The following is a 19,328-nucleotide window of genomic DNA, read 5'->3' as shown; positions in this document are numbered from 1 at the left end:
ACCAGGGTTGCTAGCGTAGTTAAGCAGGTCACCAGGGTTGCTAGCGTAGTTAAGCAGGGTTGCTAGCGTAGTTAAGCAGGTCACCAGGGTTGCTAGCGTAGTTAAGCAGGTAAGGGTCAGCTCACAATCTTTCAATACTATACTTTAAGCTGCGCTTGATTCGATAGTTTCATATCGTAACTTGATGTTGAAACAGAACTTGATCTCCCTACAACCCCACAACCCATACCACAACCCCACAACCCATACCACTATGGAGGGTGTATCATGCCTGATTTAAATACAATACAAACATCGGAATGCAATACACACATCGGAATGGAATACACGTGTAACACCAAATACAATGCAAAAATACGGAATGTTTGTGCCAAAATAAAAGCAATGTGTATTACATTTGAGCGCAGCGTATTCCATTCTAGCGTGTGTATTGTATTTGGTCACGAGTGTATTGTATTTGGTCACGAGTGTATTCCATTCTGCATGTGTATTACATTTGAGCGCTGTAGGTATTATGGCACTCGCAAATACAATGCAAATTAGTATCCGCCCATATGCAAATTAGTATCCGCCCATAGGTTCTGCCCTTTCCGGCCATAGGATTCGCGATGCCAACGATGACGACAGTTTCTGTAATAGCTTATTAATAAAGATTCGAAAAATTATGCTGACCATCGTATTATCTTAGTTTAATGTCATTTCAATGAATCATATAACTTTTATTTACAACAAGCACAACACAAAAATCGCTATTATGCACCGTCTTTGTCCGCGAATAACACCGGCTGTGTTAACCGTAAACTCGATGAACCGGGAGTTCACCCGGCCGCTGCTGCTCGCAGCACCGCTTGTCCAGTTGACAGCAGGGGCAGATAATATTTCTACCCCGGAATTCCATTCAAATGCCCGCGTCAGTTAGCCTTTTCCGTAGAAATACATCGCTCCGTTATATATCTAACGTTACATGTTTTAAGGCTGATTTGTGCATGATAGTGCTGCATTATGTTGATCTATTTATATCGATCTATAAACGCGGAGATTGGAGCCCCAGACAGCGCTGCACTCGTATCTATCAGCCTGTCTGTATAATGATGTCGTTGAATGCCGATGCTGTGGTACTGTGCTGAATGAACCATTCGCTGACTGTCTTAATAAATCAAGTACAGAGATTCCAACCTGTGTTGAACATTCTATTTCCTTGTCAAATCGTGTATGCTGTCATTGCTGTGCACCATGAGATGACAAAGCATTTAAGATCACAATCCTCAATAGATTGATTCCATATTTCCGTAGAAATACATCGCTCCCTGTATAACGATATATATCTAACGTTACATGTTTTAATAGTAAGGGCATTTTACCAGATATTTGACCAATCTGCGAAGTAAATCGTTACCAAGAAATGTCTTCACCAATGTGTTTCTAAAGGTGTGTAATAACATGTCCTAAAAGGTTGAAATTCAACTCCTGTGGGAAACCTCATAAAAAACTGCTCAAAGTTGGGGTACCGATAACCGATTTTCGAAAATTCGAAAATGCTTAAATTGGACTTGAGTAACTTTTGAGGGGTCAAACTAGGCATTTTTCATGATTCTGAGTTGATTGCAAGCATTTATTTGTCACCAAGAGCACTTCCTGGTGCAACCCCCAAACCCCCCCCACCCCCATTGATGGTTGGCATTCAAAGTGAGGAAGTTTGGAGGTAACAGGTAACATTAGACAACATTAGACAGCACCAGCAGAGAGGCACTATCATGGGCATGGACTCTTAGTCATAGGCCTCACTACATGTGGAACAATAGAACCAGGCTGCTTGAGCTACTCACACAGCCCAGCAGAGAGGCACTATCATGGGCATGGAAACAGAGTCATAGGCCTCACTACATGTGGAACAATAGAACCAGGCTGCTTCATTTACTCACACAGCCCAGCAGAGAGACACTATCGTGGGCATGGAAACAGAGTCATAGGCCTCACTACATGTGGAACAATAGAACCAGGCTGCTTCAGCTACTCACTCAGCCCAGCAGAGAGACACTCTGCTGGGCAGTAACTTACCTGTTATGGAGGCCTAAAAAAAGGGAGATGAAAGTGAAGCTGAATAGCTTCACTCTCACCTCCCATTGTGGAAGAGATGTACCAACATGAGATGTACCAAGGACTACCAGAGGTGTTCAGCTAGACACACAGCCCAGAGACAACACACCTTCCATGGGTGCTGTGACTAGGCCTGTGGCCCTATGCTGGAGGTCACATGAGCTCCAGGGCCTAACTGCTACTCTGTCAGTCCGATTAGGAGTGCTCTCACTGGGCCTAGCTGTCTACCATTCACCCCTCATCTGGAGCTCTGACCTCCAGGGCCTAACTGCTACTCTGTCAGTCCGATTAGGAGTGCTCTCACTGGGCCTAGCTGTCTACCAGTCACCCCTCTTCTGGAGCTCTGACCTCCAGGTACTATGTGATACACTGCCAGTCCGATTAGGAGAGCCCTCACTGGGCCTAGCTGTCTACCAGTCACCCCTCTTCTGGAGCTATGACCTCCATGATAGTGCCTCTCTGCTGGGCTGTGTGAGTAGCTCAAGCAGCCTGGTTCTATTGTTCCACATGTAGTGAGGCCTATGACTAAGAGTCCATGCCCATGATAGTGCCTCTCTGCTGGTGCTGTCTAATGATTGATTGATTGATTGATTGATTGATTGAAAACCTTTATTGTCCCCAATGGGGAAATTTTGTTGTCAAACAGCTCAGTTAGGGCAGAAAACATTCAATACAGAAAACAGAAGACATTCAATAAAATACATAAAACAGTGCAGGCTCAATAAGTAAAAAGTTCCAAAAGTTCCAGCTCCAGGTCTCCCCCACCCTGCAGGGCCTGGTTGTAGAGTTGACTCTACAACTCTCTGGTTGTAGAGTTGGTTGTAGAGTTGTAGAGTTGTAGAGTTGTAGAGATCACAGGACGGTTGGTGAAGGGATGGGGGCGCAATTGGCACCGGCTGATCACCAACCGTCCTGTGGCTCCCCCTGCAGGTCGGAACGCGCCATGTTCCCCACAGTTACGGTCTGATAGAGTTGATATGGAGGTCAGATCCTGGTGGACGTAACAGTTAGTCACTGGGTCAGATAGCTATAGCTAACATTATTACCTAGCAAGGTATTACCTAAGCTAATTAGCCAGCTTATCATTATGGAGGCTTTATGGTTGTTGTAACTATTATTCTTTTAATGATACAAAAAAGTCTTGAATCAGAAACAGAATTTATTTTAATAACATGCTGTGCAAACACAAGTAAACAAGTAATGATAAGTAATAACGTTTTGCCAGTCGTAGCATTGAACAAGCACGGTGCCATTCTCCAGGCCTACAAGCTGGGGGATGTTGCCGTGTTTCACTGGAGAGCTGTCCCTCACGACTCTAGCAATGTCATCCAAAGTCTAGCTCAACAGGGTAGTCAAGACTTCCAGTGTTTGCAAATACAAGTGCACCCCATAATCTTTCACTGTGTTATCAGGATGAGGGAGCTGGTCTAGCTCTGCCTGAGAAAGTTGCCGTGACAGTTGAATCTCAGGCACTTGAATTCCAGCAGCGTCTTCTCCAGGGTCACTGGGTCCAATCCAGTCAATGCCGTAGTTAATGTCCACCTAAACATCAGGTTAAACAGAATGGATAGGGTTATTGGTTTTGAGAGGTATCTGTATGACAGATGACGTCACAATCTCATGCTACAACCGGACACACACAGACGGACACATGTCATGTATAGAAGTGGCTGCACCACTTAAAAAGACGGTTACATTTTTAACAGTGATGTAATATGAGAATGTCAGCCTATTTCAGCATGAGTTGAAGGATCTTCCATTAGTGATCTACTGTTTCCAATAAACTCCAATGACAACAACTGTCTATTTTGGTATGATTTTAAAGGTATATAAAAACAGTGTATCCGCTCACTGTTTCTGTTGCTTGTTGGTTGTTATTTTATGTTGTATGTTGTATGTTTTTATAGTATAAATAAATAATAACAACATCTTTTTTTAATTAAGTGCTGCTTTTCTTGGCCAGGGCTCATTTGAAAAAGAGGCTACTGTCTCGATATGACTACCCTGGTTAAATAAAGGATTAATAAAAAAGTATAGAAACCTGCTGTAGATCTGGAGCGCCTGGGCTGTTTCGGAACCTGTGCCATAGCTGCATGGGTGACTGATTTCGGGCAGTGCGGATTCCATGGTGGTTCCACCCCTGGACAAAGAAGTCCAGGTGCATCTGAATCCTGGGCAGGAACACCCATTGAAGAGCAAAGAGGTGTGTCTCATCGTCTGGACACGAGTCCTTCACACTCCAAGTGCCAAAAGAGTGAGTGGAAGAGCTCTGTCACACCGATGAAGACATCCCTCCAGAGTCTCTCTATTCTGTTGGGGGATAAAATATACACCATATGTATGGTGTAAACCACAAAGAGGGATGCATATATCAAAATATACTGCATGGGTAGGCTGCTCATTAACCCTACCCATGAAATATATACAAACGCCTCAGAGTGCTTCATACCATGGTCACCATTACAATAATATGGGTAATAGGTGTTGAACAATTGTAATTGGTGTAAGGTGTTACAGAGTATTGTTACAGAAATATGACTACTTGTGAAAGAAATACCTCTGGTTATGCACACTTCTCCCAGCAATGTGGGAGTGTCTGTCGATACCTCTGTTGGCCACCATGTAGCTTGCTACATCCCAGTTCTCGCCCCCTTTATCGCTGCGAACCCTGGATGGCAAGCCGTGTGCATGGACAGCCTCAAGAAAATGGGAACAGACTGTCTCGGCACGGTTGTTGTTGGATGCTTTCAGAAACACAACCATTCTGCTGAAACCATCTATCCCTCCATGGATAATGATGCGCCACCTTCAGAAAACATAAGAAATGAGACAAATTTATGATGAATATGATTTTGTTTTTCTCAATTACTTGTTATTCATCACTTCTGACCAATATTATCTATGGATACCTGATAAGCTTATGATTTCCATCAATGTGCCACAAGCAGTTTGGTGCGGGGACACTGTACACCCTTCTTCTTATTGTGTTCAGACGTAATGTACGCTCCAATACTCCCTCTGGGTCAATGCGTCTCATTGCTTGTTGGACTCGGAGACCTATGATCATAATATCCAATAACAGTGATCATTAATACAATTTAAAAGGACAATATGGTTACAAAATACATCACATAACCTTGTTTTGTGGGATTTGGAGCTTTGTATACTGTTCTGCACTAACAACACAAGCTACTTTCCAAATCCCCCTCCCTCAATACACTGTATACAGTCATGCTTGAAAGTCATCATCAGACTATGGGACTCATATGAAGATCAAATAAAAGCATAAAATGTGTGGAAATTCCAACAGGGTTCACAAGCGTTCAAGCATGATATACGGATCCTGCTGTGGACTCATTTTCACCATCGACCTTTTTCAATGATTGTCCATTGGATGTAAACATGATTTAAACTTTCTTGATGGCAAATGTATTCATGTGATAAAACCTTTGGTGCCAAGATAGCTGTAGGTTTGCCAAACTCTGAATCAGACTACATACTCTGAACCCTGATGCCTCTCCCTTGAAGATGTCCTCGCACCATCTTGTACCCACAGTTGGGAAACATATGCTGGATATCAGAAATAATGGTGTCCAGGTGCTCATCTTCCACATCAGAATAGAAATCTGATACCCTATTGTGAAAAAAAGATATATTGTAATATTTATGACATACTTATATGACGTTACATAAAGTTTACAGTGATGTCTGTGTGTGTCCGTTCGTAGGATTGATTGGACAAGAGGCATTCCATGACTGCTGATCAGATTTCCAGAGCGAATTTACGAACGCAGCCGAGTACCCAAGTACCCACTCGATATAATAAACAGCAGTTTAACGATCACAAAATACTCATACTTTGTGGATACGTTCGTTTGGGGCTGTGTGATCATCTAATTATGTGTAGTTATGTGTTTCTAGCATGTCGATGTTCTATCAGAATGTTGTGATGTTATCAAAATTAAGAAGATGAATGGCTGAAATGGCGCAAAGCGGGGAAAAACAGATACGACATCTAAAGTCTGGATGGAACGATTATATTTCAAAACAAACTTTAACTCCCCGAGGGCTCCGACTACTGCCAAGTCTATCTGGGTTTATTTGCAAGGACCTTCGCCTGTAGGCCTACAGTGTTATGGAAAACGAAGGTTTCTGCCGAATGCTGCAACACTGGAACCACGATATTACATACCAGTTAACACAGATATCTGCAAAATCATGCAATGCCTACCAAATACTGACATGTCAATCCGGACGGTAATATAATTATCAGAGTTTGGTTTTAGTTTTAGTATTCAGTTCAATGTGTGACTGACCTCATGTCGTTTTGCTCCATTCTTCTTCTGATCGTCCTCAGCGAAACATTGAGTATACCGGCAACATCTGTCGCTGATATGCCCAAGCTGACGTAGAACTCAATTAAACTGAACGGGACGTCCAATTTTGGACGGCCCGGTCGGCCAGTGGTGATGATCCCAGTCTCGGGTGCTGTTGCGTTTGGCATCGTTAATGTCAACAAATGTTCCTGTTGAATGGTCATCAAGGCGGTTACCGTTACTTGAGGAAATTCTACACCCATAGCAGCAGAGATTTGCCCCATTCTATCCAACAGCCACTCTACGCGGTAGAACACAAAATCGTTAGACACTGTGTTTTGCTCCGTCTGAAGTTGGAGGCCACGGATTTCTCGTCGTACAATCTCAAATGTGTCCATGTTGTTAACCTTATGATATGATAAAGGCTAGGCTAATACTATAAGGCTATTATAAGGAAAAGGCTCGTGGAAAGGCTGGAGACACACAACAGGCAACACGTGCAGCAATTGATGAAAGGGCAAACTCTACAGATGTCACAGTTTTTATACTCTCTTGAAGCTCCCATAGCGAATCACAGCGCCACTTATGGCCGGAAAGGGCAGAACCTATGGCTGGAACCGGAAGGTTGTATTCCATTCCGATGTAGGTGCCATAATACCTACATCGGAATGGAATACAATGCAAATTAGATCGGATTTACATAGGATATCGAAAAGCAATGCAAATGAGTAACCGGATATCGAAAAGCAATGCAAATGAGTACCCAGAACCTATGGGCGGATACTAATTTGCATATGGGCGGATACTAATTTGCATTGTATTTGCAGCATTGTATTTGCAAGTGCCATAATACCTACAGCGCTCAAATGTAATACACATGCAGAATGGAATACACTCGTGACCAAATACAATACACATGCTAGAATGGAATACGCTGCGCTCAAATGTAATACACATTACTTTTATTTTGGCACAAACATTCCGTATTTTTGCATTGTATTTGGTGTTACACGTGTATTCCATTCCGATGTGTGTATTGCATTCCGATGTTTGTATTGTATTTAAATCAGGCATGATACACCCTCCATATACCACAACCCCACAACCCATACCACAACCCCACAACCTATACCACGTTTTTTCTGAAAAAATTGAGAGACTGCTAACAAGATAACAGTTTGAGACCAGGGCTCCATTAGCGGAAAAAAGTTAAACTCTGCTGATTGAAAAATATAGCCTTGACAACAACATCAGGAATGTCAGCATCTAACAACAACAGGAACGTCAGCATCTAACAACAACTACAACAACATCAGGAACATCAGCATCTAACAACAACAACAACAACATCAGGAACGTCAGCATCTAACAACAACAACAACAACAACATCAGGAACGTCAAGTATAATTTTAATAATTATTCAAAGGCACTCTGCAGTACATGTACACAATGGTTTTGTAAATGGCAACATTTCTCATTTCTTATACAACAGCATGCAGCTGTATGTCAATAACAGAGGCCAGTGGTTTTCCGGAACATCTTTGGATTATTTACTATGACAGTTACACTGCCACCAAAATTACAAAGATTTTCTTAACCAAATGTTTTACCTTATCAATAAATCCTGTAATTTTCCTATAAGATGGAAACCTCATAGGAGCCAACGGACCCCCATGGGGATCCGAAGTGATATAAAGAGTTTACCTTGATCAATTCTCTTCATCGATATCACATTTTTTTCACAACTTTGCATGCTATACGATGCCACCATTTTTTTTCCCGAGACGGTAAACACGGCCTAAGTCACATCCAGTTTTCTCCAACTGGAGAATGTGTCATGTCCGGTTTCAACGCCGAATTTCCATACCATTGGTAGGCCAACCCCAAAAAATCCCCCCCCCCCCAAAAAAAAAGAAAATAAATCTGATACATGAGAAAGGTCAAAGGTCAAAGATGGTGCCAAAATATCTCCAAATGGCCTAAACATATAGGTGTCCGCCTAAACATACCTGTACTAAAACAGGTACAAAGTTGCATTTGCTCACATTATTAGCATCGACTTTGGCACAAGTACTAATAAGACCCTGGAGTACTGATTCCTAGATGATTTGGGCTTCGTTATCAGGTTTCCAAGGTGATATTCACTGTAAAAGCTGTTGTTTTTTTAGGCGGAGACTGAATTTGAGATGTTTTATAATGTTCTAGCTCTATTTGCTCTGACACAGTAACATATATTTTGATTCTGACACTTCTACAGCCACCCCACAGGTGTTAGCTTTCATTTGATAACAATATCATTATGAAGGCCCTTGTGATTGTGGAGATATTCTATATTCACTGTGGGCATGTCATTTCGAGCAGAAAACCAGAAAAATGAGGTGGATAAGATCTGGGCCATATTCCACTAACGGTGGCTTAATATAGCGGCGCTATAATTAAATGCGGCGCTCAGGGACCTCGAGATTGGTATTCAAGCCTCAGGTGATTCCTCGAATGAGGATCAGCCTTGTGTCATCAGTGTTCACAGAAGACAGGCTTACAAATCTTCGATATGGGCGCGTGCACGCAGACATACGCAGCCCAGAAGAGTCGATCTGTCGAAATGAAGATACTCCACTCTGCAGGGGTACTACATTTGCGCAGCATTCCGAATTATTGATTTTTTATGAAGACGGAAAAATAAGATGTAAAATAGTGCAATACTGCCGCAATTAACAAGGCGAGGGAAATGGTTTGGCAAGAAATTGCTGACCGATTAAATGCGTAGGTCATACTAGCCCCAGTTATTGTTATATGTTCATATTTTAATAAATGAATATTTACTACTGTGGTGATATCAGCAGCAGGCTACAAACCGTCATATCGCCACAATGGCCTAGTGGTATCGACCGCTGCCATAGGATTTATTCGTCATTTTATATCGGTGGTTCAAATCCCTCTTCAGGCGCACTTTTTACTGCATTTCGTTGTCTGAATCTAATCTAAAATCTCATCTAAAAAAGTATGTAGGCTATAAAATTATGGTGCAGGCTAATTTACAAGAACTGACACGATTACAATGGTGTTTGAAACCTTTGCATGAAATCTTCGGTTAAATGTAAAAAAAATAAAATGAATGACTTAGTCAAGTCTCGAACCCGCAACCTTTGGAACTCGAGTCCGCAGCCTTAACCACTACGCCAACCAGACCGCTATGATGACAGCAATGCAAGTTGAGATAATTACTTCTTTTTTTTTTTACACTCTTTTCTTTATCGATCTATCTATCACACTTTCAAAATATCAAGTTATCTATCACACAATCAAACTATCTATCGATCGATCACACTTTCAAAATATCAAATTATCTATCTATCACACAGTCAAACTATCTAATCAAACTATCTAATCTATCTATCTCGTGTGAAGTGGGAACTAATATTTCCTAAAAGACACATGAGGAACTTTCGTTCAGGGTTTAGTTTCCGCCTGTGAGCCTTTTTTGACGCACGGATGACTATAGCCTGTGTTTTAGCCTGGTCGGGACCAGGCTAATTATATCTGACTCAGAAGGAGCTCAACCAAGCAGCGAATTATTTGAGCCACATTGATGGCACCGAAAGCAAGCTAACATTTTCGAGGCTTAGAACTTTATCGAGGCTTAGAACTTTATCGAGCTTTGTGGAATATGGCCCTGGTTAACTTTCAAATAACCAACCCATTATTTCTAAATATTTACGGCTTCCGTTTTGTTACTATTTCAATGATAGTTCAGGAACTCTCCACTAGTACCACTAATTTTTGAACTGGACGTTTTAACCATTTACGTTGCCAGTAGTTTACAAGCGCTTCCACGCTCCCAACAGTCCTCATTTCCCTCCATGGAGACCTGGTCGTTTATATTTTGTCCGGCAAATATCTGCGACCATACATGTAATGCATGTCCTTGCAATGTACTGCCTCCAAAAGACAATTTATTGCGTACGTGCAAGCCTTATAGTATTATTTGGACTTATTCTAGGTATTCTAAACTCCTCAAAAAAAAGTTCGGAAACATTATTTTTGTCGATTATTATATATATATATATATATATATAATATTTCTCCCCTTTAATAATACCAATTGGTATTGTATGTTATATCGTTGGAAAGCCTGATTTTTCACCTTTACAACGAGGTACAACTTGTAAGGATAATGCATGCGTGGAAGGAGCAACACAGCTGAACGTGTGGGTAGCGGCCCCAATTTTTTTTTTGACAAAATCGCCTGCAATATTCTTCTGTTGGTATTCACTCTCGTTTTGAGTTGCTTGGTGGATTGGATGATTGCACTCCAACAGTAATATGGAAAAAAAATAAACATATTGGCCATTTTTACACTTTATTCATTTTACACTGTCAGGGACCTCAGTACCGTTTGGAAGATCCAAAGCCAGTCACAACAGCATGGCACCTCGTTGTAAAGGATGAGGAAGAAATATCTTTCAAGTAATACCGTACAAAAAGTGATGGCGACGACCAAGACGCCGCCTCACATATCTCCTCCACTCCCACTCCCCTGAGAATGGCCACTGATGTGGCCATGCCCCTGGTGGAATGAGCCCGAATGCCAGTCGGCCTCGCAAATCCAAAGGGACAGCCTCTGCTTCGAGAGTGGTGTCCCGGCTTTCTGTCCGCCATAGCAGATCAGAAGCCGGGGAGAAGATCTCAGTCCTGCCGTGCGCTTCACATATTGTGCCAACGCGCGCACCGGACATATACAATGTAAACGCCTCTCCCTCTCTCCTTCGTGAGGAGGAGGAAAAAAAGGCGCTCAGAGCACAGCTCTGAACCCTAAACCCACGATTAACCGTAGGGATAAAAGCCGGGTTAGGGCGTAATACAGCTTTTGTTTCGTCATCAGATATGATCAAACAATCTGCCCGTGACGAGAGAGCGCACAAATCACTCACTCGCTCAGCCGTAGTCAAGGCGAGGAGTAGACTCGTCTTGAGAGACAATAAAACGCAACGACACAGTGACAATGGGTTCGAATGGGGGCACGCACAGCGCCTCTAGCACAATCGACAGGTCCCATTTTGGCATTAGAGTCCTATGAGGGCGTCTAAGCCTACACACTTCAGTCAAAAAACGCTTAACCAGCGAATGACTGAAAAAACAGTGTCGTTGTCGCAAAACCCTCATGACAAGCTGAGATGGCAGCCGCGTAAACTTTAATAGTTCCCGCCGGCAATCCCTTGTCCCTCGGAACCAATGTCACTGCGCCCTTTGTTAGGAGATTCGTAATCTCCTCCTGGAGCGCACGTGTCTTTATCGGGCAGGACAAAAAACAGTCTCTCTCACGCCCCTGAAGGGCGGAGGAGGCTGAATGAACTGTAGTGCATATCCCCTCCTCAATGTCCTGTCCAGCCAGCCCGACAGAGTACCTGTCCCTTCTAGCCATTCTGCATAACGCAACGACAGCGGCTGGACCGTCTGTTGTGGTGCAGTCGACAGAAATAAGGTGAATTTCTGTATGATCCCAGCCGCCGCTGCACACCGAGGAGGTGGTACAGCCCAAGGCGGGGTCATTTCGAAAGGGATGGGCTGGCGTCTGTAAAGAGTATTTGTTATGTGTAACAATGCTCTTTATTGACGCAGGTTTATTATGCCTGATAATCAAAGAACCGGCCGCACGCTCATGAGCTGGGCCAGGTCTTGATAGACATGGAGGGGTTATGTAAATAAAGGTCCCTCTATACGGCTACATACAGGGGTGTTTAACCCGCTACGTGTCGTGATAGGGGTAAGTCCGTTAGGCAGAGAGCTGGCCACACGCCGGTAAGCTGGGCCAGTCTCCGGTTTGTTTCTAACCGGTAGCGAGTCGACCACACTCTGACAAGGCAGGTCGATCTCCGCTCTGGTAGATAACGGTCCCTCTATACGGCTACAGACAGGGGTGTTTAACCCGCCTCGTGTCGTGATAGGGGTAAGTCCGCTAGGCAGAGAGCTGGCCACACGCCGGTAAGCTGGGCCAGTCTCCGCGTTGTTTCTAACCGGTAGCGATTCGACCACACTCTGACAAGGCAGGTGGGTCTCCGCTCTGGTAGATACCATGGAAAATCCTCCTTAGGGATGGTTTGCCGTCTGTAAAGAGTGTTTGTTTTGAGTAACAATGCCCTTTATCGACGTAGGTTTATTATATCTGATAACCAAAAAACCGGCCGCACGCTCATGAGCTGGGCCAGGTCTTGATAGACATGGAGGAGTTTTTGATGTAAATAACGGTCCCTCCATACGGCTACAGACAGGGGTGTTTAACCCCCTTTGTGTCGTGATAGGGGTTAGTCCGCTAGGCAGAGAGCTGGCCACACGCTGGTAAGCTGGGCTAGTCTCCGCTTTGTTTCTAACCGGTAGCGATTGGACCACGCCCTGACAAGGCAGGCGGGTCTCCGCTCTGGTAGATAACATGGGAAAATCACCTTTACTGAAAAAGTAAGGTGGGGATTTTCCTTCCTTTGCCTCTTTATGAGGTAGCAGCCATGAAGAGGAAACCGGTGGTGGGGTCATTACCGACCCCTCCGCCAGTGAAACCGGGTCACGCTGCCGTGGGGGGCCGTAGCGGTGCAGTGGTCAGCGGCGGGGGCTGGGGATGCCGAGTGGGGCATGGCTCCGTCGGTAGAGGTGGAGCCAGTGCCGCATCACGCCGAAAACTCAGTTTCGCAGCCGTTGACGGCCTAGTCGTCACCACGGCGGAAGAAGAAGAGGTGGACCAGGTACATCGTCGCGGCACTGAGCTTGCTCAGAAACTCCGCCTCCGCTGCAGAGCTTTCTGATTCTGACACCGGCACCGACCACTCAGCTGGGTGAGGGCGGCGTGATGTCAGGGCCGGCTGAGCGGGCGGGACCATCCCTACTTGGGGAGGTGCCTGCCCAGAACGCCGCTCTGGGGCCTGTCCGGACGCATCATCGGCAGAGCTATTCGAGTCGGATAGCATCCCCGAGATAGCGCCCGCCAGGGGAACGCTCTCCTTGAACCAGGCCATCCCCTTTCGCCTTTCCGCGACGGAAAGGAGGTGGAAGGGGAGGCAGCTGGGGGAGGCGACCAACGCCGCCTCGGCATGTTCGGGGCCGAGGCAGACGTGGCAGAAGTCGTGCTTGTCCTCCGCTGCTTGGAAGTCGCAGCGGCAGGCGTCCCAGAGGAACTTCTCCATAGGCGGCGGACGATCCATATCTTGAAGGGAAAAGTCTGGCGGGTTCTCCAGTCTTAGTAGTCGTCCTTCTCAGTCTTCAGATATAAACCCGTGCTGAACTTTTTGGGAGAATGATGGAGCGAAGTACGCCCCTTTATATAGCACCCCAGGCGGGCGCAGGCATTGAAGAATTCAGTCATTGGCTACTTTAGGTAGCGGGTAAACCAATAGGAGCAGAGCTCCCCTATGGGGCGGAGCTCCACGATATAGAACGAGACTTTCTACAGACATGGCAGAAGTCGCACCAGCAGCAGCCCCCGCGCCGGCCAAGAGCCCCAAGAAGAAGGCAGCAGCCAGGCCCAAGAAAGCTGGCCCCAGCGTCGCCGAGCTCATCGTGACGGCCGTGTCCGCATCCAAGGAGAGGAGCGGCGTGTCCCTGTCCGCGCTCAAGAAGGCGCTTTCGGCCGGTGGTTACGACGTGGAGAAGAACAACTCCCGCGTCAAGGTCGCCGTCAAGAGCCTCGTCACCAAGGGCACTCTGCTCCAGCTCAAGGGCACCGGGGCCTCCGGCTCTTTCAAGCTCAACAAGAAAGCCACCGAGGCGGTCAAGAAGCCGGCGAAGAAATCCGCCGCCCCGAAACCCAAGAAGGCGGCCGCCGCAAAGAAGCCCGCCGCTGCCAAGAAGTCTCCGAAAAAGGCAAAGAAGCCCGCTGCTGCGGCCAAGAAGTCTCCCAAGAAGGCAAAGAAGCCCGCGGCAGTCACCAAGAAGGCCACCAAGAGCCCCAAGAAGGCGAAGAAGGCCACACCGGTCAAGAAGGCTCCGGCTAAGAGCCCCAAAAAGGCCGTGAAGGCAGCCAAGCCCAAGGTAGCCAAACCCAAAACGGTGAAGCCCAAGGCAAAGAAGGCAGCCCCAAAGAAGAAGTAAACATTCAAAGTGTTCTTTCCGACACCATTTGTACCACAAAAAGGCTCTTTTAAGAGCCACCCACATTTTCGTAAAAACGCATTATCATCCATGACGACAGAAAAAAATCGAGTGTTTATTTTAGAAAGTATTTTACACCAGTGTAAATGGACTGACTTATATAGCGCCTTTATCCAAAGCGCTTTACAACGGCCTCTCATTCACACACCAATGGCGGCAAGCTACCATGCAAGGCGCCGGCCGGCTCACTTGGAGCAATTTGGGGTTCAGTATCTTGCCCAAGGACACTTCAACATGTGGCCAGCTGGGGCTCGAACCGCCGATCTGCCAACCTTGTGATCATTAGACAGCGGCTCTACCTCCGCCACAGCCGCCCCCCAGTGTCAGTGTCAAGCACGGACTTACAAACACGACAATCATGTTTTTACTTAATGAGTAAATAATGAGCAGTAATGAGAGATTTGACATCTAGGTCTAGTTTACACTTTGACGCTATAAGTGTCACTCGGTAGATCTGTGTGCGGGAGAGGATGGTGGGGGTATGACAGTGTCCATAAAGTTGCATATAATATCAACATATACAGATAGTTATGAGATACTCTTTCCGTTACACCATTACGTTATATTTGGACAGACAGGCGGGCGATAACACTTTTCGCTCAGTCAGGAGTAACGTACTACAGAGAGCTGGGAATGAACTTCACAATGTATAAATTATATACGTATCAATTATATATTATTATTATTATTTTATGACATATACTACTTTTAGTATATTGATTATGTCACGTGGGACGAGTTTGATTTTAACTTCGATTTATGGCGCGCGAGGGAAACTCACAAAGACAATCTTCAATATTCACAATGTATCCACAATCTCTGTCTCTTGATTGGATGAGGTGACGTCGACCCAGTGGCCAATGAACGCCGTCAAGGCGAGCTATAAGAACAACGCTCCAGAACCGTTATCTGAAATTATTTTCTTCAGCTTCTTTGAGATCCCGCTGAACCGTCACCATGTCAGGAAGAGGCAAAACCGGAGGCAAGGCCAGAGCCAAGGCAAAGACCCGCTCTTCTCGCGCTGGGCTTCAGTTCCCTGTGGGTCGTGTCCACAGGCTCCTACGCAAAGGCAACTATGCCCAGCGTGTGGGCGCTGGCGCACCGGTCTACCTGGCCGCCGTGCTCGAGTACCTGACGGCTGAGATCCTGGAGTTGGCCGGCAACGCCGCCCGCGACAACAAGAAGACTCGTATCATCCCCCGTCATCTGCAGTTGGCTGTCCGTAACGACGAGGAGCTGAACAAACTGCTCGGCGGTGTGATCATCGCTCAGGGTGGTGTGCTGCCCAACATCCAGGCAGTGCTGCTCCCCAAGAAGACCGAGAAGGCCGCCAAAAAGTAAACGACTTCACCTCCTCAACCCCAAAGGCTCTTTTAAGAGCCAACCACTCCTCTCTCCAAAAGAGCAATGCATCACTCCATCCTCTGTTTGTCTGCGCTGTGAGTCTCATGTTGTGAAATGTCCTCATTCTGTCATGTGCGCGTAGATGAGGCAGAGGACACGCACCATAATACACACGGCTACAGAAACATTCCTCGTTATGTCACTTTCAGAATGTTTTCTCCTTCATGAGGGTTTTAAAATCAGAATCGCTTTTATTACATATTATTGTACTACAAGTAGGCATGAGCCAGACACAAAACACGATAATAATAAGTAATGTAAGCAAGTAAAGTAAGTCAATCATACATTGCTAAAGTAATAAAGTACAGTGGTTTCAATAGTGCAAAGTAGATGATATGAAATGCAATATAATATAATATAATATAATACGGTATTAATTTACTCCAATGGTATACAAGTAATCCAGTAGTGCGTGGGACGTATAATACTGTAGTGAACAGTTATAATACTGTAGTGAACCGTGTTGTTGTTTGGTTGATTGATTGATTGATTGAAAACTTTATTAGAAGATTTGCAGAAGTAGGTACATGAAAGTACATATTACATACAAGGTCAACTAACAGGATAAAAACCCAAGAAAGCCACTGGCTTATTTCAATTGGGGTCCTTGATTCTCAATTCATCGTTACATGTAAGACAGACAAAAAAAACTAGTACTATCTACAAGATAATACAGACAAATAACTAGTACTATCTACAAGATAAACATACATCCATCATGGGAAGAACAATACAACAAAACATTAGGTATGTACAGCGGGTAGGACAGGTGGGGACATACACCACAGGTGGGGGCGGGGGACAAAACACAAAGTATGTACAGTGGGTAGTTCGGGTCTTTTAATCTGATTTTTGATTTAGAGGGTCCAGTTACGGATTGCAGCCTCCTGTAAATGTTTTTTGAGAGTGGTTTTGAAGGTGGGCAGTGTTTTGCACTCCTTTAAGATTATAGGAAGGGCGTTCCACATTTTTACTGCATAGTTTGCAAACGAGTTTAACCCCTTGTTTGTGGTGCAACGCGGTTGAACGTGGTTCGTGGAGCTTCCTCTGGTATTGTATGTGTGGACGTTGTTCACTTTTTGGAAGTATGTTGACAGGTACTTGGGTGTCTTTGTGGTGTAGCGTATCTTGAAGACCAGGCCCAGTGCAAGCTGCTGCACTCTGTCAACTACTCGTATCCAATCAAGGCTCAAAAAATGAGCAGCGGTTAGATGTGTCCTAGGGTTGAGGCCTAGCAGAAGCCTAACCAGTTTATTTTGGGCTGTCTGGAGTCTTGTTTTTTGGGCCTTTGTGGTTCTATAGTACCATGATGTTACGGCATAGTCGAAGTGACATTGAATGAGAGCTCCTGATAGGGTCCTCAGTGTGTTTTTACTGACAAGTGAGGATATCCTGTACAAGAATCTAGTTCTATGGTTCACTTTTTTGATTACTTTTGCTGCCATTTTATCTCCGGAAAGATTTGCCTCTAAGATGGAGCCCAGGTATGTAATATCCTCTTTTCTTGTGATATTAATGTTACCCACTTTTATTTTGAAATGTACAGCCTTTCTGAGTTTAGATGGGGATCCGTATAGGATGGTTTCAGTTTTACCTAGGTGTATTGATAGTTTATTGTCAGCTAGCCAGATGCAGATTCTACTCAGTTCAGTGCTTAGCGCTTTTTCCACCTGCAATATGTCCCTGTCAGAGACCAGCAGAGCCGAGTCATCCGCGAACAGGAACAAATTGCAATCACATGCTGATGACATGTCATTCACATATATTAGGAACAGTAAAGGTCCCAATATGCTTCCTTGTGGAACGCCGCAGGTCACTGGGAGGAGGGGGGACAGTGTTCCGTTCACACTAACCACCTGTTCCCTCCCCTCTAAGTAGGATTGCATCCAGCTCACCGATGTTCTATCGAACCCAATTGCTTTCAGTTTATCTAACAATATGTGGTGATCTACTGTGTCGAAGGCCTTCTGGAGGTCCAGCATGACCATGCCGCAGTACTTGCCCAAGTCCACCTCATGGTTGATGTGGTCGTTCAAATAGAGAAGGCATGTGTCAGTGGAATGGGATGTTCTGAATCCTGATTGAAATTCATACATCAGATTTTTTTCGGTAAGGTACCTATCAACCTGTTCATAAACTATTTTTTCCATAAGTTTCGAGATGGAATTAAGAATAGAAACAGGTCGGTAGTTGCCTGGGTCTAATTTGCTTCCTTTTTTATACAGTGGGGTTACCCTTGCTATTTTAAAGTCAAGGGGGACGTGTCCCTGTTTGATGGAGAGGTTTATTATGTGGGTGATGATTGGGGTAATGGAGGCAGCTGAGTCTTTTAGAAATCTGGCTGGAATATTGTCATGGCCCGTGGCCTTTTCTGAGTGTAGAGCGCCCAGTTTTTTAAACACCTCATCGTTTGACACCATGGAGAGTTTAAAATCATCTTTGCGTACACCCAGTTTATTGTAGAACGCACGGATGTGCTCTACACCATAACGCCCTGAGTGGGGTGGTAGATTGTTAACTAATTTAGTGGCTATGGTTGTAAAGAAAGTGTTTAAGCACTTAGCCACATCCAGCTTGTCTGTAAAGAGAGAATCTCCAGATTTTATGCTGATGTTTGTAGACCTGGTTTTGAGTTTTTGACTGCAACCTAGTTGGCTATTAAGTAGCTTCCAAAGGTCACGTGGTTTGTTTAAGTTTTCTTCGATTTTGTTATCGAGGTATTTTTTCTTAGCAGATTTTGTCATGGTAATTACCTGATTGCATAGTTTGTTGCATTGTTTTTTAATTTTCTCAAAGTGGGTTTTGAGATCTTCGTTTAAGTGTTTCACTAATTTTGATTTGCATTTTTGAACTTCAGAGCATTTTAGGTCTCTGACTTTCATAGCATTTAGAATGTCCGAATTCATCCATGGTTCCGATCGGGCTTTAACCCTGGTGGTTCTCATGGGGGCTATACTGTCAATAATATTTAGGAATTTGGTTTTGAAACCTAGCCATGCCTCCTCAACCTGTGTGCTTTTTAGTTCATCTAACCAGTCTTGATTCTCCAGTTTATGTATAAGCAGAACTAATGAAGCAGCTGTAGATCAATGATATAAATCAGGATAAAGGAAACATCTCTGAAGCCTGTTTGGGGGAAGGGCCGAACATAGGAACAACAACAACATAGGAAGCGGCAGGATTCAAATCTTTGAATTTATGGCGGCAATGACGTGGACGAGGCTCGTGTCCAATGGCAGCCGGAGAAGGAGGTGACAACGAGCCAATGAGCTCGTCTATAGTCGCCACCCAATCGGGGCACGACTGGGGTTTATAAATGTAACACTTTCTTTGTAGACTGGCTACACTCCAACTGAACGTAGGAACTTGTCGCC

General features: G+C 44.8%; 2 protein-coding genes across 2 annotated transcripts; both read left to right on the top strand.

Moving 5' to 3' along the window:
* Positions 1 to 13,854: 13,854 nt before the first annotated feature.
* On the top strand, positions 13,855 to 14,490 carry LOC308175637 (histone H1-like; the record flags this gene model as incomplete). The annotated part of the gene is made up of 1 exon (XM_080550251.1): positions 13,855 to 14,490. The coding sequence occupies one exon, from the start codon at positions 13,855 to 13,857 to the stop codon at positions 14,488 to 14,490; it is 636 nt and encodes a 211-aa protein (XP_080406377.1).
* Positions 14,491 to 15,507: 1,017 nt separating this feature from the next.
* LOC308161764 (histone H2A-like) lies at positions 15,508 to 15,891 on the top strand (the record flags this gene model as incomplete). Its single annotated transcript, XM_080535835.1, has 1 exon — positions 15,508 to 15,891. The coding sequence occupies one exon, from the start codon at positions 15,508 to 15,510 to the stop codon at positions 15,889 to 15,891; it is 384 nt and encodes a 127-aa protein (XP_080391961.1).
* Between the last annotated feature and the right edge of the window lie 3,437 nt (positions 15,892 to 19,328).

The sequence above is a fragment of the Nansenia antarctica genome, assembly GCF_963989245.1.
Source record: "Nansenia antarctica genome assembly, chromosome: 1".
Taxonomy (NCBI): domain Eukaryota; kingdom Metazoa; phylum Chordata; class Actinopteri; order Argentiniformes; family Microstomatidae; genus Nansenia; species Nansenia antarctica.
The sequence above is the reverse complement of the archived record's forward strand: the minus strand, read 5'-3'. Positions and strand labels throughout refer to the sequence as shown.